Below are 9641 nucleotides of genomic sequence, written 5' to 3'. Positions count from 1 at the left end.
CCACCCCCACCCCCACAGTACCTGGTTTTTAGGACCCAGGAACTGGAAAACATCCTCTTGTTTTCTGAAAGACAAATTGTTTTGCAAGCCAAGCCCTAGGTGCTGTTCTTTCTCTACATTTTCCTGTTTCCCTGGTAAATTTCAAGGGCCGGGAGGGAGGATAATCCATCAGGGCTGTTTTGCTGACATCAACAGGAAAGGAGCAGGAAGACATAGGTTGTTCTGAAGGACATGTGCATCATTTATTTTCTCTATTGTGAGAGGCAAAATAAGATCAGGCTTTTCCTTTCTGGTCTGAAGGTCTGAAGTGGTTCAGACAGTAAAGAATCCGAATGCAATGCAGGAGACCCAGGTTCCATCCCTGGGTCAGAAAGAGCCCCTGGAGGAGGAAATAGCCACCCACTTCCAGCCCGGTGGGCTACAGTCCATGGGGTTGCAAAAGAGTTGGACATGACTGAGTGACTAACACACATACACTTCTTTCTCTTAGAGGACGCATGCTAAGATTCTGCCTGCCCGTATGTGCTTGTTTTCACAGCCTGAGTCGGTGGCTTCCTCCCCACAGTTCAGCGATCCTCATCTGTACGTGTGGAATGTGACGGGCAACAGACTGTTGCATCGAGTGGAAGGAGTGAGGCTGAAAACAAGGCCTGCCCAATGCACGGATTTTGTCAGCATCAAAAGACAGCTTGAGATGTTAGCAAGAATGAAAGTGACCCACTATCGGTTTGCTCTGGACTGGCCCTCAGTCCTTCCCACTGGCAACCTGTCCATGGCTAACCGACAGGCTTTGAGGTACTACAGGTGTGTGGTCAGTGAGGGGCTGAAGCTCAACATCTCCTCAATGGTCACGCTGTACTATCCGACCCACGCCCACCTAGGCCTCCCTGTGCCTCTGCTGCACAGCGGAGGGTGGCTGAACCGGTCCACGGCCGAGGCCTTCCAGGACTATGCCGACCTGTGCTTCCGGGAGCTGGGGGACCTGGTGAAGCTCTGGATCACCATCAACGAGCCTAACCGACTGAGTGACATCTACGAGCAGTCTAGTAACGACACCTACTGGGCAGCCCACCACCTGCTGATCGCTCACGCCCTGGCCTGGCACCTCTACGACCGGCGGTACAGGCCTGTGCAGCGCGGGGCCGTGTCGCTGTCTCTGCACTCGGATTGGGCCGAGCCCGCCAATCCCTACGCGGACTCGCACTGGAAGGCGGCCGAGCGCTTCCTCCAGTTCGAAATCGCCTGGTTTGCAGAACCCCTTTTCAAGACGGGGGACTACCCGCTGGCCATGAGAGAGTACGTCGCCTTCAAGAACAGGCAGGGGCTCGCACGCTCCACGCTGCCTCAGTTCACCGAGGAGGAGAGGAGGCTGGTCAAGGGCACTGCGGACTTCTACGCCCTGAACCACTTCACCACCAGGTTCGTGATGCACGAGCGCCAGAACGGCAGCACCTACGACACGGACAGGGACATCCAGTTTCTGCAGGACATCACCTGCCTGAGCTCCCCCACCCGCCTGGCCGTGATGCCCTGGGGAGAGCGCAGGGTGCTGAAGTGGATCCGGAGGAATTATGGAGACATGGATGTTTACATCACGGCCAGTGGCATCGATGACCAGTCTCTGGAAAATGATGAACTCCGAAAATACTACTTAGAGAAATACATTCAGGAGGCTTTGAAAGGTGAGGTTCGAGGGCCATTTCCCTCGAAGTTATATGACATTCTCAGGTAATACAAACCAAAGAATGAGGGGGAACGGGGTCATTAATGACAGTCTATTATGGGCTTAGAAAAAGGCAGTTGTAAAAACTGTAGCTTACTCTCAGGGATAGGAAGGTTCTAGGTTTTAAACAGAAGGGTGTCAAGATCCAACTCACACTAAAAGAATTGCTGCTCTTTTGTGAATACACCGTAAAGGACCAAGAACTGATACAGGGCGAATTGCACTGCTCTGGCTAAGGATAATGGTGGACTGGGTCAGGTTATTAAGAGTGGTCAAAGTGAAGTCGCTCAGTCGTGTCCGACTCTTTGCAGACCCTATGGACTGTAGCCTACGGGGTTCCTCCATCCATGGAATTTTCCAAGCAAGAGTCCTGGAGTGATAAGTGGATAGGTTCTGGATGTGTTTCGAAGGTAGTCAACAGGATTGGATGTGTGTATGAGAGTAGAGTCAAAGATGATTCCAACAGAGGAGGTGTTGTAAGTTTGTTGACAGAAGGTATAAAAGAGTTGAGTAGGAGAGTAAGAGTGAGTGGCTGGGGAAACCAAGTGCAGTTATTGGGCAGTTATCTCACATCTGAGCTCTGGAATCAAGGTAAATAAGCAATATTTTTCTGCTTTTAACATTGTGAACAAGTTGACAGTTAAGTCCTTTGACCTTTATGGCTCCAGTTCTTAAATCTGAGTTTCCTGCAGGTGTTTTTGTATTATTATAGATATGTTTTACTTCAATCTTTTAAAAATTAATTATACCTAAATTCATCTTCTCAAGATCATTGATTAAATGTCAAAAAACCTTTAATGAAAATCATGTTTTATGAGCATGAGATTTAGACTGTTTTCAATGAAAACTAAATTCTTAAGGATATCTAATAGTTCACATGTGATTAATGTTTATTTTTGGTATTTTTCAGGATACCTGATTGATAAAATCAAAATCAAAGGCTATTATGTATTCAAACTGACTGAAGAAAAATCTAGACCCAGATTTGGATTCTTCACACCCGATTTCAAAGCTAAATCCTCAATCCAGTTTTACAACAAACTCATCAGCGACAATGGCTTCCTTTCTGAGAACATTAGTCCTCGATGCAGCCAGGCTCAGAGAAACACGGAATGTATTGTCTGCTTGCTTCTTGTGCAGAAGAAACCGCTGATATTCTTTGGATGTTGTTTCTTCTCCACCCTGGTTCTACTGTTATCAATTACCATTTTTCATAAGCGAAAAAGAAGAAAAATTTGGAAAGCAAAGAACTCACAGCACATACCGTTAAAGAAAGGCCACAATAGAGTTCTTAGCTAAGCTGATCTTATTTCTGTCTGCAGGATGGAAAAGTTTAAAAATTCACTCCAGTTCCATATACTGGTAACTTATAGAAGATACACCTATATTGTAGAAAAAAGACAACTTGAGAATTTAGTGATAGCCAAGGTAATGACAATCTCAGTCTCCATTGTTTGGTTCAAATTTTCCCTTAAAAGGTGTTGACATCAGTGAATTCAGTTCTTGGATCTAAGGTAAAGGTTTCCCTAGACAGTAAGCCTGTGAAGATTATCTGATATGTTGTTTCATGGCGTTTGATGAGCCGTTTCCTATCATTATTCTCTAGTTTTCCTCTATTCATACCAGTAGCTATTTATGGTAAAAGAAATTGTTTTGAAAGTACAACTTTGTTGAGACTCCACAGTGGAGATTGTCAGTGATAAAATTCTGTCACTTTTTAGGTGCTTTCCCCTTTGGTCAGGGTGGTTCTCAAATGGAAAAAAATAGGGTTAAGAAGTAGTGTTTGTCTATAGCCAGTTATATATACACTCTTAAGCACATCAATCCCTCAGCTTTTCTCAACAGAAATTAAAATTGAGCATTTATAAAACATTTCATTTTATGAGATCAGATAATTAAAAAAAAAAATAACATTTAGTTTCCAGTAATTCATGTAAACATCAGAGGACAAAGATTAAACAGAACTAAACCCAACTGCCTGTGAAGACAGAGAAGTCATTCAACCTCACAGTACAGCAACTTCTTCAAATTGGTATTATTCCTCAACTGAATCTTAGGAGGTGACAGATGTGGCAAACATTCTAAGATATCAAGATTTTTTTATATTATCGTTATCAAATTACCATTTATCCCATGAGACTTGTTCTCTTCCCCTGAAGTCCTTCACTGATCTAACATAAACACATATGGACCTCTCAAGGTGTACAAGGCACCTCCCAACTGTGGACACAATTCAGAATATTGGTGGCCTGAGTAAACTATTCTTACATTGCAACCTTTGAAGCTAGGATTAAGTGAATCCTTAAAACTGAATTTGCAGTTTGACTTTTTTGATTTCTGTTCTTAACCTTCATTCACTGTATTCTAAATGTTGGGGGGAAGAAAACCCAAATCTAAACCCATTTATATCCATTCTTTGCTTAGGTGAGTCAATATTTACCTATTGTCTACTCCTCTGGAAGTTTGACTTCCAGAGTCAAAGGAAAGCTTATTTCCTGCATAACTGAGATACTAATTGATAACAGCATTAAGTTTCAAAGATACAGATAACACAATCAGTCAATTCAAACAAATGCAAAAGTGGTTAAGACATCAATATTCTGGCTGGCCAATTCAAACAGTAAAAATTTCAGATGTTTTTATCTCCTTGTTCCAACTGCATCCTTCCTCCAACCTTAGCAGCTTTTATTTTCCAAGAAGTTTTTATATTTCTCTGAGAACCACTGGAGAAGGGAACAGCTACCCACTCCAGTATTCTGGCCTGAAGACCTACAGTCCAAAGGGTCACAAAGACTGGACACGACTGAGCAACTTTCATCTGATTATCAGGCTTGAGGCTATACATGATTACAGTAACTAGTTTTTTAATCCTAGAGTATCAATTGAGCAACTCATCAACATCCAAGGTTTTGAAAAATAAATCCATATTCAGTCATAAGAACAGACTTGGAATTAAGATTTTTGCTTTCCTGTTTTGATTATATTATCTTGTATTCAGTTTGTAAGTCTTTACATTTAGTGCTTAATGTATCTTTTACACTTGTCACCTTGCCACAAAGTGAAAACTGTTAGTCACTCTTTGCAACTCTATGGTCCATCCATCGGGTTCTTCAGGCAATACTGGAGTGGGTTGCCCTTCCCTTCTCTCCAGGGGATCTGAGAGTCTCCTTCATTGCAGGCAGATTCTTTACCATGTGAGCCACCAGGGAAGATAAGGTATCAATAGTAAAGTCCCTAATTCAATGCTGTCCTCCCTTTTTTGCCACCTGGGAATTTTACTCGTCTTTAAGCCATCGTTATACATGAGTCCCTAGGTACATACTTTAATCTGGCTCATGCTCAGTTATACCTTTCAGGTTTTTCTTTAATTCATTTTAAAATCATACATGGGGATTCTCCTGGTGGACCAGTAGCTAAGATTCCATGCTCCCAATGCAGGGGGTCTGGGTTCAATCCCTAGTCAGGGAACTAGAACCCACATACCACATCTAAAGAGCCTTTGCCACAACGTAGACCCTGCATTACCAAATACATTTTTTTTTAATTAAAAAATAAAACCATAAAGAGTCAGTTAGGAACTGTTGGCAGCTTTTGACAGGATCTTTTAATTTACCTTTCGAAACTTGAAGAACATCTTAAAATGTAGTTCACTTTGTATATTGTTGCATTCTCCACATTCAGTTCAACAATCCTTTCACCAAGTCTGATATATATGGAAATATTGCAATTATGGTTTTAAAGAGCCTCTGGAAATTGAGGTCAGTAAATTATGACTAGATGTTTTAATTCTCAATGTAATTTATTCCAAATAAACTGGCTTATGCTGATTATTTATATTCAACTTAAGAACTGTGGAATGTGAATGTTTGGTGTTTTAACTGGGTTCTGCCAACACCCCCTCCCTCCATCCTCCCAAACTGTGCCAACTGGGCAATTTACTCCCAAGTATGTTTTCTCATTAGAAAATGTAGACTGCTACACCTCAAAATTGAGGATGCACTTACATGCTCATCCATGGTAAACAGAAAACACGGAAAGCTTCCCTGGGGAGAACTACACTTTCCTTTACCACATCTAAGTTATTAAATTGAAGTAACTCCTCAGCTACAACCAGACTGCCAATAGTTAGCCTTTAAAGTCTCCACACTTCACTTCTGGTGTTACACACTCCCATTGCTGCTACCACTGCCTATATACTGACACTCTTTAATACTAACACCTTTATCCCTCTGCAACATTGCCACTTGGAGGTTTTAACCCTCAAATTCAATTTTAAAATTCTGTCAATACCTTAAAAACATATTTCGAAGCCCATTACTATTACTCAATCTCCACAACCTCAATCTCCCTGGCAATGTGGGAACCAATCACTCAGCAAATAGCTATATGACAGACACTGTTCTAAGAACTTGGAATATCCCAGGGTAGACAAGGTCACAACCCCCCCCCCCATGAAGATTAGACTCTTAGCAGGAAAAAAGTATATAATCAATACCCAACAAAGTAAACTCTTAATCTTACATTATAAACATTATGGACAAAAACTGGAGCAGAGTGTGCTAGGATGGACATGAGGAATGAGCACAACAGGCTTCACTGAAAAGTCACTCAAAGGAAAAGACAACTTAATCATCCAACGCCTACCCCAAACCTCATCTCAAAACAATTCAAAGCAAAATCTGTATTTACAATTTCACCCATGTCTTAAAAATTTAACCGTTATCAAACCAATGATTAACTCAATATAAAATTAATTCCATTTATTTAAACCAAGATCTTAGTAAGCCCACAGATTTTATTGATGGACTAGACACAGTATGTAAGACAAAGTTAAATGTTTTGCCTGAGAAATCACACGGTTAGAGTTTCTAACAAATGAGATAGGGGAGGACTGCAGGTTTACGGGCAACCCTACTGTACTGTATAGTAGTATATCTGAAGTATGACACATGGAACGTTTCTTAAGTTTTTTTAAAGCTATCAAAGACTAGGATATACATGTGGCTGAAATCTGAGTATAACTGAGAGAACCTTAAGACTACAGCAACCATGTTTATCATAAATACAAATTAACTCCATCTTTTAATTCTTACTAAGACAGTATCACTTCTCAGCTGCTTTTTCAGTTACTGTGACTCAGGCATTTGCCTCACAAATATTCAAATCTGTGCCACTGCAAAATTAGATACCTTCAGGGCATCTCCGAAAGTTCTTCCCACGATAACCATATTCCTCTTGCCTAAAATGTCCTTGGTATTCCTTCAAGCCCCCTCTGCCATTAAGTCTTGCTAACAACATCTTTCTAACAACAACAAAATCAACCAACCACTCCTATTCCTTCTGTTATTGTTTTTAACACACTAGAATTTACTTAACTGCTTACTGGCCAAATAGTTTGAAATGATAATCAGTAGGAAAAAATCTCAAATCAAGAGTTTTTATTGTCTCTTTAAAACATCACAACTGAGTCCATAGAACCATCTATCTTGTTGTTTCTGCAGCAGGATCACTGTAAAAAAGAAAAGAAATAGTCTGTAATTCTCCATCAATATTCTTGCCCAGAAAAGTTTTATTCTCAATCATGTAAAACATACTTTCTGCCTCTGCTACAACTACCATTTAAGTTTCTTAATTAGACCCAACTAAAGCAATTGCAAAGAGTCGGACACGACTGAGCGACTGAACTGAACTGAAAGCAATCAAATTATACAGATATTACAAAAACCCACCTGAGATCTTATTCATCAGCCTGCTGAACTGTTCCTTTTTCAGAAACATAGATACCATCCAAAAATTTTCTGATATCCTTGTTTTTAACTGTGGTGGCTTGCTGAATCAAAGCAGCTATAAGGGTGAAAAAGATAAGGCAATTATCAGCCAAACCCATCACAAGTATTTCATCACCTGCTGTACTTTATAGCTTTTAATTAAGATCCCCCCCCCAAAAAAAACCCTCACCAAATGAACAAATACTAGGTATTCAACTCCAGGATTTAGATAAACAAGATTTTACAGGCATTAATTATGCACAGTAAACATACAAACCTGAATTTGACACAAGTTCAATGTCATTTCCTTCAAGAATCAACTCATCTTTCTGGGCTTGAGATACTGAACAGGCAACCCCTAAAATATAAGAGGGCATGTACATAATGTCAACATAAAATAAGAGTTGTAGAATATTTAAAATATTTAAATTAAGGAGCAATTTACTTGATTTAAAATTCCACACACCAAATCAAACTGTTTTGTAATCGAATCTGAATTATCTGGGCAAATTTTCTATTTCTGGGACTTCCTGGTGGTACAGTAGCTAACACTCTGGGCTGTCAATGCAAGGGGACTGGATTCAATCCCGGGTCAGGGAACTAGTTCCCACATGCTACAAGTTAAAGAGTTTGAATGTTGTGACTAAGAATTCCATAGCTAAATAAACAAAAACTAAGACTCAACCAAATAAATAAGCTTTGTATCCAATTTTATTTCTTATTTCTATTGTATAATTTGGTATTCATCAAAGCTCATTTTTTGGGACTTCCCTGCTGATCCAGTGGTTAAAGCCTCCATGATGCCAATGCAGGGGGGCAAGGATTTGATACGTAGTGGGGAACTAAGATCTCACAAACCTTGCGCAAGACCTCCCACTCCCCCCCAGTTCAATAGGAAAAAAAAAAGCAGAATCAAAGAGCACTAAGTTTTAAAATTTTCTATTGCTTCAATGTTAGAAGCATCAATTATGTATCAGAGAAGAACTATTTTAAGTACACTTCTACTTTAACCATACTGGGTAATTCTGAAATAATCTGACCTTAGTTATAACTAACCCAAAATGTATTTAAGCCTTCACAAGCAGAAAAAAACTTTTATGAATCATACCTGGCCTCATTCGAACCCTGCGTATGTATTTTTCACCCAAAAAATTTCGGATTTCCACAAGAGAACCATTCTCCTGAATAACAACGTTGATGGGGAAGTGGGCATACACCGACCTCATCTTGTAACGGAAACCCTAGATTTAAATAAAGAAAATATTAGTAATGCTGAGAAATTTGAACAGGATACCCAGTTTTTCTCTGAAAACCAAGTAGGAACTGCCCCTTTGAAAGGAAAATTTACATTTTGTCAGGGTTGTCTCCCTCTTTGTACCTAGAAAAGGATTACAAAATCTCTACAGACTTTAGAGGAAAACTTCCTCCTCCATAACAAAGGAAACTGAAAACTGTTCTCACATACTCATGTCAAGGTTTTATGATATCACCCACACCAAGCCTTTTAACAACTGTATAATGAAACATCTGTTTCTGTTGTCTCTTTGCTGGACTGAAGCGCCCACCTTAATGCAAAGTGTTTTACTACTGCCTATGCCTTTCCAACACAAGCTGGAATCAAGATTGCCGAGAGAAATATCAATAACCTCAGATATGCAGATGACACCACCCTTATGGCAGAAAGTGAAGAGGAACTCAAAAGCCTCTTGATGAAGGTGAAAGTGGAGAGTGAAAAACTTGGCTTAAAGCTCAACATTCAGAAAACAAAGATCATGGCATCCGGTCCCATCACTTCATGGGAAATAGATGGGGAAACAGTGGAAACTGTGTCAGACTTTATTTTTCTGGGCTCCAAAATCACTGCAGATGGTGACTGCAGCCGTGAAATTAAAAGATGCTTACTCCTTGGAAGGAAAGTTATGACCAACCTAGATAGCATATTCAAAAGCAGAGACATTACTTTGCCAACAAAGGTCTGTCTAGTCAAGGCTATGGTTTTTCCTGTGGTCATGTATGGATGTGAGAGTTGGACTGTGAAGAAGGCTGAGCGCCGAAGAATTGATGCTTTTGAACTGTGGTGTTGGAGAAGACTCTTGAGAGTCCCTTGGACTGCAAGGAGATCCAACCAGTCCATTCTGAAGATCAGCCCT

At 40.4% G+C, this 9641-nt stretch overlaps 2 protein-coding genes across 2 annotated transcripts in view; one reads left to right on the top strand and one right to left on the bottom strand.

Annotated features, from left to right (window-relative positions):
• Positions 1-6573, top strand: part of KLB (klotho beta) — a 36000-nt gene extending 29427 nt beyond the window's left edge. The window contains exons 4-5 of the mRNA XM_010833571.1: positions 539-1682; positions 2634-6573. Coding sequence (XP_010831873.1) covers positions 539-1682; positions 2634-3022 — 1533 coding nt within the window. The 3' untranslated portion in view covers positions 3023-6573. The remainder of the gene's footprint in view (positions 1-538; positions 1683-2633) is intronic.
• Positions 6574-7146: 573 nt separating this feature from the next.
• Positions 7147-9641, bottom strand: part of RPL9 (ribosomal protein L9) — a 5375-nt gene continuing 2880 nt past the window's right edge. Inside the window, exons 5-8 of the mRNA XM_010833572.1 lie at positions 8600-8732; positions 7769-7849; positions 7453-7567; positions 7147-7232 (exon numbers count right to left, since the gene is read on the bottom strand). Of these exons, the coding sequence (XP_010831874.1) occupies positions 7461-7567; positions 7769-7849; positions 8600-8732 (321 nt within the window). The 3' untranslated portion in view covers positions 7147-7232; positions 7453-7460. The remainder of the gene's footprint in view (positions 7233-7452; positions 7568-7768; positions 7850-8599; positions 8733-9641) is intronic.

This window comes from Bison bison, unplaced genomic scaffold (genome assembly GCF_000754665.1).
Source record: "Bison bison bison isolate TAMUID 2011002044 unplaced genomic scaffold, Bison_UMD1.0 scf7180017863790, whole genome shotgun sequence".
NCBI lineage: Eukaryota > Metazoa > Chordata > Mammalia > Artiodactyla > Bovidae > Bison > Bison bison.
Note: the sequence above shows the minus strand (reverse complement) of the source record. Positions and strands in the feature narration are given on the sequence as shown.